This window comes from Crocodylus porosus, unplaced genomic scaffold, assembly GCF_001723895.1.
Source record: "Crocodylus porosus isolate Cpor-Errol unplaced genomic scaffold, CroPor_comp1, whole genome shotgun sequence".
NCBI classification, from domain to species: Eukaryota; Metazoa; Chordata; order Crocodylia; family Crocodylidae; genus Crocodylus; species Crocodylus porosus.
In genome coordinates this window covers 13,167,226-13,184,042 of record NW_017728920.1, presented here as the reverse complement: position 1 = coordinate 13,184,042, position 16,817 = coordinate 13,167,226, and the positions used below count along the sequence as shown (strand labels likewise).

At 42.9% G+C, this 16,817-nt stretch overlaps 1 protein-coding gene across 3 annotated transcripts in view; it reads right to left on the bottom strand.

The window, feature by feature from the left end:
• Nucleotides 1–16,817, bottom strand: part of PCDH15 (protocadherin related 15) — a 904,082-nt gene that overhangs the window by 539,620 nt on the left and 347,645 nt on the right. For all 3 annotated transcript variants that reach the window (XM_019538590.1, XM_019538589.1, XM_019538591.1), the window contains one exon: nt 7,086–7,256. In XM_019538590.1, the coding sequence (XP_019394135.1) occupies nt 7,086–7,256 (171 nt within the window). The remainder of the gene's footprint in view (nt 1–7,085; nt 7,257–16,817) is intronic.

Below are 16,817 nucleotides of genomic sequence, written 5' to 3'. Positions count from 1 at the left end.
TGCTGTATGGAATTCTCCCTGTGATCACAGTATAGCCTTAAATAAAGAAAAGCTGGCTCTGTCAGTTCTGATTCAACCACAACGCCAAGTTTGATTTCTTCCACAATTCCTAACAACAACATACAAAGTTATAGAAGTAATAATTTTAAAATCAAAAACAAGGATGCAATAAAACAATGCTATGGCTAGATTAAGCACACGCGACCAGATACTGAAAAACCGGGGTAAGATACTACTCGCTAATAATGTAAACGATCCTATTTTCAGACTAAGACTAGCTACAGATATTTGGGGAGGTTTAGGAGAGGTTGGATAGTATTAAAAATGGCCACGCAATCTAATTTATGTCATCCAGGTGCAGACCTGACACTCTTATTGACCTACGTTGGGATCTAAGTACAATTGTACAGAAGTCCAGGAATTTAAAATTAATCAGCTATGGCCTACCTGATCTAGGGATGCAGACAAAAGTGACAATTTTCACCTGATCTGGCCCCTCAAAGTGTGTTCTACAGTAGTGGCCAGGCAGAAGTGCATGGTTGCAAATTGCTTTAAAAGTGTTCAATCCTGCAAAATTCTGAACCCTCATTGCACGAGGGTTCAGATGTATACATATCAAAACAGAGCATCTTCAATAACGTCTGTATGCACTGCCTCCCAACCAGTCCCTGTTTTCAGAATGGGACAGGGGAAAGGGTGGAGGGAGTTTGTTCTAGGTTTTTTTCATCCCATGCTGAAGGGTAAAGTATGTGGATTAAACCCCCCTACCACCCATCCCAGCCTCCAGCACCACCTAGGGAACCCCTAGAAGGAGCTCCCTCTGTTCCCTGTCCCCCTCCCAGTCTGAAAACAGCATGGAATGGGACAGAGGAGGATCTATTTCTAGGGAAAAGCAGCTACAGGCTAGAAGCCAGATTCTCCCCCCACCCTGGATTCAACAGTGAACTTCTGTTTGGTACAAGAGACCGCTGTAATTCAGAACACTTCCTGCAAAGCAGGCTGAGTTACAGCATGAAGCTGTGCTTCTGTCTGTGCCCCAAGTTAACTGTACCTCAGAGGTAGTCTAACTTAGATAATTTTCACTAGATATGATCTAACAGAACTTATGTACAGTTCCCAGGTTCCCAGGACTGGGAAAGTCTAGCCACTAGCCCCAGCCCTGGGGCTGAGCTTTTCCTCCTCTACACGTCATCCCACCCCGATTACCAGGCAATTTTTATCTCTTGTCTCTCTCCCACATGGACCATCCAGCCACCTCCAAGCCCACCAAACTCCCCATCCCACATGTCACTGCTGGAAGTTGATCAAAGTAAGTTGGGGTGGAGGGAGCAGTGGGTGGGATGAGAGAGGGTAGGTCTGCCAGGTTCATATTGAGCATGAATTTATAGCAAACTCCCTTGTGGACCCTGCTAGCCCCATTTAATGCATCAAACCCTCAGAGACCCCTGCTTGCCCCCCAATCTCCCTGAGACCCTGCTTGCCCCCCACAGATCCCACTTGCCCCTCAATCTCCCTGAGACCCTGCTTGCTCCTCCTATTCCTCCCAAACACCCCCACTAGCCCTTCTTTGGGGTGAAATGGGGACACTAGAAGGGAGGGACAGGATACAACTGGACCTGGACAGGTTACATGGGTGGGCAAAGGAGAAAAGGATGGGATTCAATACTGACAAGTGCATGGTACTGCACTTGGGCAGTAAGAACTAGCAGCATTACCTATAGGCTGGGAAACTCCCTTCTCATAAGTACAGTGACAGAAAGGGATCTTGGAGTCATTACTGATTCCAAAATGAACATGGGCCACCAATGTGAGGACGTGGTCAGTAAAGCTAACCGCACCTTGGCATGCATCCACAGATGCATCACAAGCAGAGACAAGGAGGTGATCTTCCCCCTCTATGTGACACTGGTTAGGCCACAGTTGGAGCACTGTGGCCAGTTCTGGGCACCGCACTTCAGGAGGGATGTGGACAGCATTGAGAGGGGCCAGAGGACGGCCATTCGCATGATCCAGGGACAGCAGGGCAGACCTGATGAGGAGAGGGTAAGGGACTTGAACCTGTTCAGCCTTCACAAGAGAAGGCTGAGAGGGGATCTGGTGGCTGTCTCTAAACTTAGCAGGGGGGACCAGAGGGGAACGGGTGAGACCCGGCTCCCCCAAGCGCCTCCTGGACTAACAAGGAATAATGGCCATAACAGATGAAACTGATCTGATAGTAGATTTACAGGAATACAGCCCAGCAGCTTGGAGAGCTGTATTATATAAACACTATTATAATGCATTTAAATAAAACGCTAGGCCAAAATCTGCTTGCACTTTAAATAATTAAAATTAAAGCATTTGTACACATGTAATAGGCAACAAAACTTGTTGGACAATCTATTACAGTAATTTAGAGTATTTTCAATACCCCAGTGCAATGCATGGATAAGCACAACTCTTGTACTGTTTAATTTTTTGCACGGAAGTTAATGGTTTCATTCAAAGCTAACCAGTGTCAATTAAATTTTTTCTACTGACTTCAGTGGACATTGGCTGAGACCCTTATTCTTTTTTTTTTTTCCTTTCGTCCTCCAGCTCTGAGCTTTCTGGCAAAGTACCCCTTGTTTTGACTCTTTTTTTCTCCTTTTTTTTTTTTTTTTTACAGGGCTATTGCAGTACTCTGTAGCCACATGACATTTTTAATATTGATGGTCATACTACCTTAAACTCTGATTTATAGTGCTAAAGAGTTAGTTACAGTACTTTACTAAGATAAAGCATTAGTGACAGTGTTCTAGAAATGACTTATAGAATTTGTTTTACCTGAAGTCCTCAATGCTTCCAAAACCCAGTTGTTACACTGACATATCTTGACTGACTGGAGGGGTGTCTTTTCATTACACTTTTATAAAATAGATATTTACTCTGAAGGAACAAAAGGCTAACATCAGATATATCCTTTTTGCCTTTGCCCTGAAAATTGGGAGTTTTGGCTGCTTTGCATTCAGTCTTTATGAGTAGAAAGGATACAAAACCTGTTTATACATGTATATAACATGCTAATTATTTAACCCTAAATACAGCTTCCAGCATATTTAACATCACATGAATCCATCTGAGACCTAGAAGGCATAGTACAAATTCTTACATTGTTTTGAGAAAAAAATAAATCAGTTCATTTGTAACAAAGCAGCCCATTAATTTTGTCTGCCTCTTCTATCTCTTCAGCCAAAGTAAACAAAGTGAACCTTATGTGGATTCTTTCCATGTTGCCAATGCATCAAGCTGCCTGAGAGCTACTAAAAGAAATAATTATATTAGAAAGATAATCTGGGGTTTGCATCAGAGAAGTCATTGACAGAAGCCAACTAAAGATAATTAATCTTTAAAGACTGAACAAAAATATAATTCTTACAAGTCCTATTTAATACCATGCTTAGGAAAGCTATGTTTTCAGTCAGTTCAGTGGGACATCCTGCCTTTTATATGCAGCATTTCCATTTGCTGTGACATAATTCAAGCTTACAATTTATTGCTTGGGATTCATGAATATTTCCTGTACTATTCAGCATAAAAATCAATAAAAAATAGAAATGCTGAACTAACACCTGAGGTCATACAAGATTAACAAAATACACAGGGATCACCACTAAAGCCTCCAAATAATAATTTGTCTTTTACATCATTTCCTAGCCAAGGCTTAGGGTTAAAATACTGAAGCATAGTAAATTCTGATCTTCTTAATGCACGCACAATTAATATCAATGGGTACTGAATAAGACAACTTACTAAAATATTCCTAAATGATTCAAGTGTCCAAGTTTGCTATATTATCAAATGAAATCTAACATTATTGGAAATGTTACTACATGTATACTTCCAGAAAGCTGCTTTCCCGCCCCCTTCATTTTAGGTGAACTTACCTAGCTGTGCTGGAATGAGACTCAACACATGGATATTAAATTTCTGTAATTATCAGCAGAATAGTTATGGTACAAGCAGCTACAGCAATAATTGAATAGATAGCTCATTTTTTCAGGTAGGAACCCAAACCTAAACTAGGCATGGGAAGGCTGCTCTTCACTGCAAAAGAAACATTTTTTTTTTCTCCACCAGATGAAAATCTTTATCTTGCTTCCCTATGTTCCCTGCCATATTTCCTGTTTTGCTTTCTGTTTCCTGCCCCATCTGCTGCTGGGCTACCTATCCCCACCTTTCAGTGGTTAGTGCTAGTTAATTAATCAATATTTTGGATGCTCTGGGTTTAAATGGTTACAGCTCTCTGAAACTGGAAACTATATCTGCCATCTCCTAGGAGACAAGCCATTAGTTACCATGTGATAGACTCACCCCAAAGTAGTGTCTTAATCATATCTTTTGAAGCAGTTATGCTCTGTATTAACTGTAGCAGTGACTGGAACCAATGCTTTAGTCACCAGATGCACGTGTGTGCCGCCACCCCCTGCCCATGCACTTCCTGCAAAGTGGATTGGCTTTAACAGAAGAGACAGGCAACCCCAGAACATCTTATATAGCATACTCTGCTGGAAGTTTAACACACGTTGAACTTAAAAATAAGTGAACAGTCCTATTTAAAAAAAAAGGCAGTGGATCTCTTAAAACTTAGGTAGAGGTGCACTGATATTTTGGTCACATATCAAATCTATCAGCATTGATAACAGTAAAATTATCATTATCAGCTTTTTTTGGCCCATGTCACCAATAAATGCCACATGCATATGTGCAGCTACAGCACGCACATAGCCAGCAATGCAGCCAGAATTCCCCCTAAGCTGCACACCACAGAGCTTAGAGGGAATGTTGAAAGTAGCTCAGCAGCTTACAGAACACCAGCCAGCCAGTAAGAATGTGAAAGGGAGGGGGCATAGGGGGGGAAGTAGATACACGGCAGTGTATGTGACCCTGAGAGTGGATCAGAGTTGTAGGAAGTTCATCTGGGGGGCATAGGCGCATGTGCCCCCCAGACTTGTGTGTGGCGTGAAAGCAGGCTGCCTGCTGTGGGTTCAGGGCTAGGGACTACACCAGCCAATTCCCAGCGGGGAGGGGGCGGGACCGGAGCTGCGCTGGGGTGGGCTCAGCTGCGTGGGGCAGGTGGCAGCAGTGATGGCATGGGGGGGGCTTAGTTATTAGCCACCTCAAAATTCCCCATAGTCACCCCCCCAGTGCCGCTGCTGCCTTCCCCTGCCCAGCTCCCCCCCTCCCCCACTGGGAAGAGTCTGGCATAATCTCTGGCCCTGAGCCTGCAGGAGCTAGCCCACCCTTGCCCCACACACAAAGCTGGGGAGGCATATACCCCCACGTGCCCCCTGGAGTGTATGCAGTGGTGGGGAGCTGCTCCTCCCTTACCACGGCCTTGCACTCCCCTGGAGGAGCCACCCACAGCTCCACCCCACTTCAGGAGTCACCTTGGCTGGGCAGTGCCTACCATTGCCCCAGTCCCAGCACTGTTCCAGTTCCTCCATCACTGCTGGAGCCTTGATCTACCCCACTATACCTCACAGACTTACTGGCAGGAGGCTGCTCTCCAAGCTCCTGGGCTGTATTCCTGTAAATCTCCTATCAGATCAGTTTCAGCTGATATGGCTGGTTAATAATTGGCAATCAGTATCAGCCAAGAAAATCTTTATTGGTGCATCCTTAACTTTGGGAGTTAAAATATTCTTAAGTGTTCTTCAGGTTATTTACTACAGATTAGTCCTTTGCCATTTTCTTTGAACTGCCAGTTTTATTTTGATCTGTAATGAAAATGAAATATTTAAATTGGCCTGTGATTTTTGCAAATCTTTAATATTGTGTCACAGATATGGCTTTGAAGTTTATTTGTATTTAACGTTGTCCTGTTATTCACCATTTCCATCAGACTGTCAACTTTGCTTTTAACTGTGTTTGCATAGTAAAAAGGTTTGCCGTTTGCAAGTAGCATCAATAACATCACAGGCATAGCTAGCAGTAAATTTCTGACTTATAGGTGGTTAGGTGGTATCACAATAAATGTTGATGGAGTAAAATAATTAGTTTAGGATTCTGACCAAAAAAAAATTCAAAAAAGTTTTGTTGTTATATTTTTAGAATCTTGTGTTCAGCCAACTCCTGGTTCACTGACTACAAACTGTAAAGGCAAGAGAAACAAAGGAGACCCTCCTGGTAAAACAAAGAGGAATATTTTAGAAAAATGATAGATTAATTCATTGCAGATGCAATTCCAGTAAAATAGCTCTACTTACATACAAATAAATGCAATCCAAACCCATTTCTTTGAGAGCATGAGTTGAGTTAAACTACAAGCAACATAAAACTAGTTCTTATAAAAAATGTTAAATTTCTGCTAGTTCAAGCTCACATATCAGAAGTCCCTATAGTTACAAAGCTACTAGTGGTAAGCATAATATTTGTAAATACTAAGAAAATACACACAGAAGACTGGACTACATAAGATTGCATAAATATTATTAGCTAAGACAAGTTGGTTGATTTCAGAGCAAAATCTGTGCAGACTCCCTTATTTTAAAACAACACTGGCTAAAGCAGAGATAGTTAAAGGCAGTTGGCTACTAAGCTTTTGCTAAAAGCAATTTCTATTCTGAAAGAGCATGTCTGGTATGAACCCAAGTAACTAGTCTACTATTCAGAGGGAGTATGAATATACCCTGTCAATCATACACTGCAATATGATTACCATAGGGTGAAAATCATGCCCCACTGACAATGATCTGTTTGCCATTGACATCTATGGGACTAAAATTTCACACTCTATTCCAAAAGAAATCTTGTAATATTTTCATGCTCAGAGAAAGCGAATACAAATAGATAGGATATACTCGTTTCCATTTTAAGTCTTGAAGATGTCTATCTAAATGGCAACATTCATTTCTGGTAAATTATCACCTGCAAACTTGAAAATGATTTCTGAGAAGGGTCTGTCAACTTAAGATTCCATTTCAGCCCTACAAATAAAAGGTTTGATTCTAATTGGGCACCATGATAACGAAACTATAATTAATTATATTTTCAAATTTGCCTATAGAAAAACATGACACCAGTAGGTAACAGAGAGGAAGCAATCTAGAACCCAGGATACTTACAGGATCAGTCAGCTCTGGCACACTGGCTTGGTAGGTGAGTGGCCTGCAGTCACGAGTATTGCTGACTAACACACAAGGAAGAAACATTGGTCCAAGATCATCTCCATCTAGCACATCGACTGTGAGGGTAGTAGTACTTGTTCTTCGTTCATTAAGATTTTGGGCCCGGTCCTGTGGAGTGGAATTGTGTTACAATAAATATCACATATATCATTCAAAATATACTCTACACAATAAATGTTCTTAATTAATGTTAAGATCAAGTGAGCTTCCTACCAACACGATCATGAAAAGTCCAGGAAATTGCAAGTTACAGAAACAGTAATTTCTAAACCATTCTACAAACCCTGTCTCAATCTCACAGAAGGCATAACACAATAACACTTTATAGACAAACTGATTACAAGAGGCTTCTGTAAGCAACTTCATCAGATGCTGTGAATGGATTCCCAGGCTTTTCTCCTCTAGCTGCTCAAGAGGCAGGAATGTTGCCAGACCTCAGCCAGCACTCTGAGGCAAGGGGGTATGTGCAGTGCATGCATCTGTTGAAAAGTTCCACATCATCAATCTCCTACCTTGTTTCTTTATACTATCTGAGCAAACTGACTTGGGAGCAAGCCAGCATGGGGCTGATAGCAATGTTTATCACCTCATCAGTAAAACAATAGTCTCTCTCCATTAGCTAAAACTCTTCTTAAACAGCTTACCAGCTGACCTGTTGCTTATCTCCAAACAGCCCTAAATGGTCACTGTGTTCTGTCACCCTGTCCCAGTAAAATTGGAGACATGCATACACAGAGACATCACATGCCTAGGGTCCAGGAGCTGGGGTCAGTACTGTGAGAGATAGGAGGGAGGGAGAGGGGGAATCCCTGCTTGTCCAGAAAGCAGTGAGGTGGGAGTATGGCAGGGGGAAGCCAGGCAGACCCTGCTGTGCCTGCAAGTCTCTGCTGGAGCTCCAGCCAGGGAGCAGAGAGGAGGGGCCAACCCTGTGGAGCTGTGAAGCAGAGAACCCCACCCAGCCTGGAGAGCATGCAGAGATGCTGGGATGTCTGGTTTATCTTAAACCAGAAAGGGGTCTGCAACAGACATTGCATAAACCGGTTTGAGCCAAATCAGTTCAGTCCAATGCTACATTCAACCACATTTATTTCAAACTGGTTTCAGCCATTTTCAAATTGGTTTATGTGCCCTGAACTTGTGTTCTGTTACAGGTTTAAACCAGTTTCTGATCACTAAAACTAGTTTATGTGATATGTCCAGGGATCTGGGTTTTCTGTTTCCCATGGAAAAAACAGAGAAAACCATAGATTCTCTGTTTTTATCGGAGGAAATGTGGATTTCCCCTTTTTGCAGAGAAATGCATAGATTCTCTGCTTTTGCAAAGAGCTCTTGCAGGCTGGCACAGTTACAGCCTGCAAGAGCTCATTGCAGAAAGGGCAGGAAACCCCCAACCCTGCCTGGAGGGGGAGGAGCAGAGAGAGGGGGAAGGGCAGGGCCTCTGAGTCAGCCAAGGCTGAGCTCACATTCAGACTCACCCTTTGTCCCTAGAGCCTGGAGGTAAGTGGGGGTTGGGGGTTATGGGGCAGGGCTGGGTAAGTTCACTGGGGGCTGAGGGTGTGGGGGGGGGTGCCCCCAGCCCCAGGCAGCACACCGCTTCTGGGAGCAGATCCAGAGGGTGAGGGCAGGGGTGCAGGGCCTGGGGGTTAGGGCTCCCAGGAGCAGGGCTGGGGGTGAGGGCAGAGGTACCCCTCTGTGGGTCACATACATGCTGGCTAGCCTGACAGGGGGTTTGCATATGGAGGCCACCTCCACCAGCATGCCCTGTGCTGCCTTCCCACAGCCGGCTTCACAGCTTTGCGGGAAAGTGACTCGGGATGTGTTGTGGTGGTGCCCGATATGTGTGGGCTGCTCACATGCCACCTGGCAGTCTGGCCAGGGGAGGGGAGGGGGAATGGGGGGAATCGCATATGGCTTGCTGCCATGGCTCTGCATCAGTGGTGAGGGGCATAGGTGGCTCTTACATGGCAGCTGCCACCACTACCACTTGCATTTGGAACTATGCCAGTGGTGGTGGCTGCTGCATGCGAAAATTCCCCACACCACCGCTGCCACCACAAAGCCATGCCTGCAGAGCTGTGTGGCCAGCCACAGGGTGGCAGTGGCAGTGTGGTGGTGGCCATGGCCACTGTGTGTGAGCCCCCGACCCCCACAGCCACCATCCCTTACTGTCACTGGAGCCATGGCCACAGAGCCGTGTAGCCAGCCGCATGTGTCTGCATGTCTATGCCTCTGTGTGTGGTTTGGGGGGCTGTCGTGGGGAAGTGAGGGGCATCAGGAGGGCTGAGGAGGCTGTCAGGGGAAGTGAGGGGCACCAGCAGTGCTGGGGGAGGTGTAGGGGGAATTTAATTTTTATCACAGATTTTGGATTTTTAATCAGAGAATTTTCAATTTTTAATCAGAGAAAACCAGGATCCCTGGAATGTCTGTCCCTAGCCTATATACTAAGGATGGCATTAATTTACCTCATGTATACATTCCCATCCACCTTGTATCTGTAGAAGTGGACTTTGAGGTTTAATAAATATTGGCATGTGAGGGAGGAGGCATGTGTGTGCCCATGGCAGTACCATTTGTTTGTAGGTATAGGTAGTCCCCAAATCTGAAACAGCTTTGTGAAAGGACCAAGTGGGACAGTCTGATGAAAACAGAAGCAGTGTCATAGTGGGAGGTAATGTTCTTCAAAGTTTGTAACCTGTTTTCATGGGGGATGTCTCTGTACAGAACTTCCACCCTTGCATCAAACTAATTCTGGAATACTCCCCACAGCAAATTCATTTCTTAGAAAAACAATTATGCATTCATTTATTTCTAGGTTACAATTAGTAAACACCCCAAGATGTCTAGGCCCCAGTAATACTAATACTATATTTTTGAGAATGAAGCTAACTTGCAAGTAAGGTAAGCTTGTTAAATGAAGTTCTATTTTCTTTAAGACTTTACACACAGAAAGTGTGTAACCAGGATCAAACTAATTTTGGCTCCATGAATCACCCTAGATAACTTACAATGGCAAAGCAGTCCTTAGCTATTACTTGTTGATACATTTCAGAAACAGACTTGAAAATTCATGGGGTAAACTTTAAGAGTTAGTAAGGAAGCTACACTTCCTAGCTGGTAACCGAAATTCAACAGAACACTTACAGAACACAAAACATTTACCCATTTTCTCATGAAAGACCCTGGCTTTGGAGCAGCTTTTCATAACCAAGAGGCTTATCTATTCATGAGGACAATCTAAATGATATGTACCCATTAATGTAATATTACCGAGCTTCAGAGTCAGTCCAATTATGTAGCTTTTCCTCCCCCTCTAGGGAAAGCAATTATGGCAAGAGAATGAGTAAGTTTAAGTGAAATGCAGAAGTTGCCTTTGGAATATTGTCCTTTATCATGGAGTCTCAATGCTGCCTGATCTTCATGGAATAACATATCTGAATGTGAAGCATGTACATACTTTTGACCAAGGTGATGACCAAAAAAGCAAGTTTAAGATACTTAATAGAACACTCTGAGAGGGTCAAGGAGATTCATAAACTTGAGGACAATGCTGAATGCCCATTTGGCATGCTTATCCATTACTTTGAAAATCTGGTGCAAAAGGCCCTTAAAACAGTCAGGTTCCACAGGATGACTGAAAACAAAGAACAAATTGTGTTGGTGTTACTGCAGCCAGACAGATTGTGGCTGAGCTGGCCTCTTTCCTTTACACTGCTTTTGACAGAGAAACGGAATCAGAAAAATGCCTTTGATCTTTACCTGCAACATATCATCATGGGACTAATCTTAACATCAACTAACTTTCTTGGATAGCTAAGTCTTTCCATCAGGCTGCAATCGACTAATCATGACTAACTGAAAAAAAAAACCAACCTAGAGCAATGATGCTCAACTTTTTTACTCTGTGGATTGGATAGTTGGGGTCATGTTAATCTGAAGACTGGTTATGGCTTGTGAACCCAATGGATCAGGCCCTGCTACAGCGGCACAGATGGGAGTGGGGAGTGTGGGAATAGTACACCGTGTCTTTAAGAGAATAGCTAGGGTAACTAAAAGATAGAATCTGTTTACTTTGTTAATCAGAATTGCCCGAAAACAATTGAAAGGAGACAAAGCCATTGGTTGTTGTAAAGAGTTGTCTGCAAAAAAATTCACTCTAGTCTTTAATGACAATAATAAACAATATTTGTTTTTATAAAGAAGTGTACTTCTTAACAGCTGTCATCATTACATGGTACCAGAAGTGGGATGCAAAGAAAGTCAAGAGGAAGGCAAGAACTGCTGAAGAGATGGAACATCTGAAAACCCCCAACGAGCTGAAATTCTCAGGTAAAGCTGCTGAGTCATGGAAAAAATGAAGTTTTGACATGTACATGTAAGCAACAGGGTATACAGCCAAGGAAGATTATTCATAGATTCTATGAATCTATAAGATGAGCAGAATATAGCCAAACCTGAGGCTGCTGATGTCTTTAAAATAGCTAAACCAGAATGAGAGAAAAAGCTATGTGACCGTGTTAGAAATTTGCAGAGTAGTGCATGCCAAAAACAAGTGAGACATTTGAGAGATACAAATTTCACAAAAGAATACAAAAAGAAGGTGAATCCTTTAAGGAATTCCTAACATATCTGAAGTTGTTGAGCCAGGACTGCAACTTCGGGCATCTAACTGAGTCTATCATATGGGATCAGATTGTAATAGGCACTGGAGATCTGAAACTACAGAAAAAACATTTGGAGGATGTGAATTTGACCTTAGACAAAGCAGTGAGAATGGTCCAGGCAGAAGAAGTTACTCTCCACATTCTACAAATAATGGAAGGAAATCAGAAACGGCTATAGTAGACCAAGTAAACAGCAAGCAAAAGAACAAAGAGAAACCAGAAACCAAGCCAGGAAGATTCATAGATAACCCAAGGAATTAGGTTACAGGTGAAAGAGCACCAAATTGCAAGAAATGTGGAATCAAGCACCAAAACAGGCACTGCTCTACACTAGGAAAACAGTGCATACAGTGATATAGCCATTCTGCAAGAGTTTGGAACCAGGAGCAGCAAACACAAAGATGTCAAAGCATGCAAACTAATGCAGTATATCAAGACAAAACTGATGAAAGCAAAGAAGAGGAATTCAATGTGGGAACTGTGGCTGTAGACACAGGAGATGACTGGACTGTTCCACCAGAAACTAATGGAAGGGTCATTAAATATGAAATGGAAACAGGTGCGCAGATAAATGTGCTTCCAGAATTAATTGATAACAAGTTAAAACAAAAACTAAACTGAATCAAACGTAACAATGTAAAACTAAGTTTACAATGGGGAGATGATTTCCACCAAAGGAGTATGTGTATTAAGTATCAAATAGAATGAATACATTTTGTAGTAGCCAATACTGGGCCTATTAGAATTTTGTTTCAATTAAGAGAGTATATATGGTAACAAAGACCAAGGACATACTTATAGAAGACCAATATTCTGATGCTTTTGAGAACATTGGTAAATTGGAAACTGACTATAAAATTGAGTTGGCAGAACCCAATTATCCAGTCATTCATGCCCCAAGAAAGGTTCCTCTACCCATCAAAAGACGATCTGAACTGAATGGTGACCTGAATTGAAGAACCTACTGAATAGGCACATTCGTTACTAATTATAGAAAAGAAAGATGGGTGTGGCAAAGTGAGACTTCCCACCTAGCCACAGTGCTAGGTTCCTCACTTGCCTTTGGACATGCCCCCACCTGACTCACCTGCCACAACTTGTTCTTAATTAATTAAGATGTTAATTAAGTCAGGAGGCTGCCCATTTGTGCCCTCTGATCCAGGGGGAGCCCCAAGTGAGGAGGCGATGTAGAGCTCCGAGTGAGGGGCTTAGATCCAGGGAGGTCTTCAGATACCTGAGGGTGAAGGTTGGGCCAGAGGCTGAGTAGAGGGAGCTCAGCCCAAGAGAGAAAGGGGTGAGTCCGGACCCTAGTAAGCCCTCCACTGCTGGGAGGCCAAATGTGGGTCAAAAGTAAGATCTTAAGTAGTACAATGACCTGCTGCTTCAGGTGGAAAGTGAGTCCCCTGTGAGACCCTGAAGCACCAGTCATAGTGTGAGGTACCCCAGCTCCCACATCCAGGAAGGTGGACCCGAGAGATAGAGTGGGGCTAGTGAGAGAGGCCGGAGGTAGAGTACCCCCTCGACTGGTTGATCCTGGGGCCAGAACCAGGAAGGTCAAAAAGGCCAGGGGACCACCGTGAGGGATGCCCAAAGCTGAGGGCCTGGGGTTCCACCTGGCCTTGGAGATGAGGCCAGGACCTGTGTGGCCAAAGGTCCTTGGGGGACCACGCCTGAGAGGGAAGATATCTACAGGGAGCTCAGCAGCCTGAATGATAATAGAGTAGACTGCCTGAGTGGAGGGATCAAAGGAAGGTCCTGATGGGAGGATTCTAGAGCCCAGTGTGGGGTTGGTGTGCCTAACAGCTGGATGCCATCTGCGAGGCATGGGCTGTGGTGTAGGAGAGGTTCAGAGCCGCAGATAGCACCCCCTGGCATTGGGGCATAAAATGGGAAGCCTCCCGCTTAATAAATATTCTAATTAATAAGAATAAAGCATGGCATGAATCAGGTGGGAGGCATGCCCAAAGGCAAGTGGGGAACCTAGCACCGTGGCTAGGTGGGGAGCCCCACTTCGCCACAATGGGACACTAAGACTGTGTTTAGATCCAAAACAGTTCAATAAATATGTAAAAAGAGAGCACTTTCCATTGCCTATGAGACAGGATATATTTAGTGAAATGATTGGTGCAAAATATTTTTCAATTCTGGATGCATCTTTGGGATTTTGGCAGGTTCCTTTAGATGAAAAAAGCTCATGGCTTTGTACTTGTAATATGCCCTTTGGGAGATATTGCTTTTGCAGCCTTATGTTTGGCCTCAAATCAGCACTTAAAATCTTTCACAGGAAAATGCAGCAAACCTTTGCTGCAGTAGCATGTGTCAAAGTGTACATTGATGACATCCTTGTATGGAGCAAAAATGAAGAGGAACATTTTTTAGGGCTACAGAAATTCCTCAAGAGGTCAAAGAGTGGCAAGGCTGAAACTTAAGCAAAACTGCAAATTTAGAGTTAAAGAAATCACCTACTTGGGGAACAAAAATCAGAAAAGGAGGTGCAAATAGATCCTCAGAGAATAAGTGCAATATCAAATATGCCACCCTCACAAGACAAGGAAGAGGTACAAAGGTTCCTGAGAATGGTTACCCATGTAGGCAGGTATATATATCAAAAACATTGCAGAGCATACCAACAAACAGAGCACTGCTAAAAAACCCCAACATTCAGTAGACATGGGATGCCAACATGGACAAAGAATTTGCAAAGTTAAAAAAAAACTTAATGAGATAGCTCCAGTTTTTACAATAAATGAGAAATGAAGTTGTCCACAGCTGCCTCTAAAGAGGGCATTGGGGCAGTTCTGTTGCAAAAGTATGGTGAATGGAGCTCAGTGGCATATGCACCCAGAGCCCTCACAGAAAAAGAATCCCTATTATGCACAAATAGAGAAAGAGGCTTTAGGTCTAGTGTGTAGATGCAAAAATATTCATGATTTTATATATGGAAGACTAGTTGCGGAAGAAACTGGCCACAAACCTCTGATCACCATTGCAAGAAAGGGGGCTTGTTAATATACCTCCCAGACTACAGAGATCTTTTTTTTTTCCCAGTTACAATTATATGATTTGAGATTAGACTATAAACCAGGCAAAGAACAAGTGATTGCAGATATTTTGTCCAGGGCAGTTGACAACACTGTTGATGATACTGAAATGGAATCTGACATTATGCATGTCAATGGGATAAATGTGTGTGTGTGTATGTGTGTACACATACACACATACACACACACCAGTATCTGAGGGGATGTGGCAAAACTTTGTAGAAGCTATAGCACAAGATGGCACACTGCGGAAGGTTATCAAAGGTATCACCATTGGATGGTCTGGTCATTATATACTAAGTGCATATTTTCAGTTTAAAGTGGAGCTCTCGATGATTGATGGTGTTTTGTTCATGGGTCACAGGATGGTAGTACCTAAAACACTACAAGCGGATATGATTAAAAGAATACATGAGAGTCATCTGGGCATTGGAAAAAAGAAAAAGGAGGGCCAAGGAGGTATTATATTGGCTGCTTATGAATAGTCAGATAGAAAATGCTGTACATAAATGCGACACATAGCAGCCTAATAATAAGAAGGAACCAAATGTGGATAGACAGTGCTATTCAAGAGACATGGTACAAAGTGAGAATTAATTTGTTTACACTAGCTGGCAAAGATTACCTGTTGGGTTTAAATTATTTTTCTCACTATCCTGAAGTTGCTTTATTGGGTGATATGACTGCACACCAGATTATACTGAGCCTTAATTCAATCCTTTCCAAACATGGAATTCCACATAGCGTTATGTCTGACAATGGTCCCCAGTTTTTGAGGCACGAATTTCAAATATTTGCATGGGACTATAGTTTTCAGCATGTTACATCAAGCCTGAGATACCCAGTCTAATGGGCTTGTGGAAAATGGTGTCAAGATAATAAAGGGATTATTAAAGAAATCCAAGGATTCAAGTGGTGATCCATATTTAGCAATTCTGGATTACAGATCAGCTCCTCTAGCACATGGCCTGTCACTAGCTGAGATTGTATTTAACATAAAGTTAAGAACTAGGATACCCAGACTGCCAGTAACAAAGCAGAGGACTGACATTTACTTTCACAGGTATAAGCAATAGGCCAAAGCTAAACAAAAAATTGTACTGTAACCAGGGGTCATGGGCATAGCAGGCACTAAGCCCAATGATGCAGTTCATCTCTATAATGGTGCAAGCTGGGAACAGAAAGCATGGGTTATTAACAAGGTTGCTTCAGGATCTCATGACATAGAGACTAAGGCTGGACAATCTTTTTGATGTAACAAGACACTCTTGCAACACATTCCTGAACAAGGAGAGGAGGATAAGAGGAGTGGGCAGCTGGAGGCTAGGGGCTGGATAGGTGGAAGGAGGGATCTCCTGTGCACTTAGTGGCAAACCTGCAAGTGTAACAGAAGAACTGTCAGTCCACTGCTGATCATGTGCTGTGCATTCATGAGCTGCCTGGTACCTTGAAGTATGTAGAAAAAACATATAAAACTGTGTCTATGTCTGAATCATTGAATCTCTCTGACTCTATTTGGAGGATTCCAATTCAATTCAGAGAGGTTAAAGGGTCTCCTGATTAGATTCTGGTTTGGAGATTTGGCTGCTGAATCTCCACCAAATCGAATCGGTGACCGAAGCTTCACACAGCCCTACTGGAGAATATACACAAGCAGACTCAGGAAAGTTGCTCAGAGGAACTACAAGAAGAGTCACCTGCTTCAGTCACCAAGGGGGATGAATTAGCATCACACATATCGAACAGACTACACCAAGCACCACAAAGATTTACTGAATAATGTTAATGTCAGTGTTAATGTTAATGATAGTGTTATTCAATGTTAATGTCAGTGTTAGTATAATTTCTTTATAAAAATGGTTTATTGAAGTTGTGCTGTAGTTAGAAAGCCAGATGTTTAAAAAGCAGAGATGTGGCAATAGTACACAGTTTTTTAAAGAAAACAGCTGCAGGTAACAAAGGTTAGA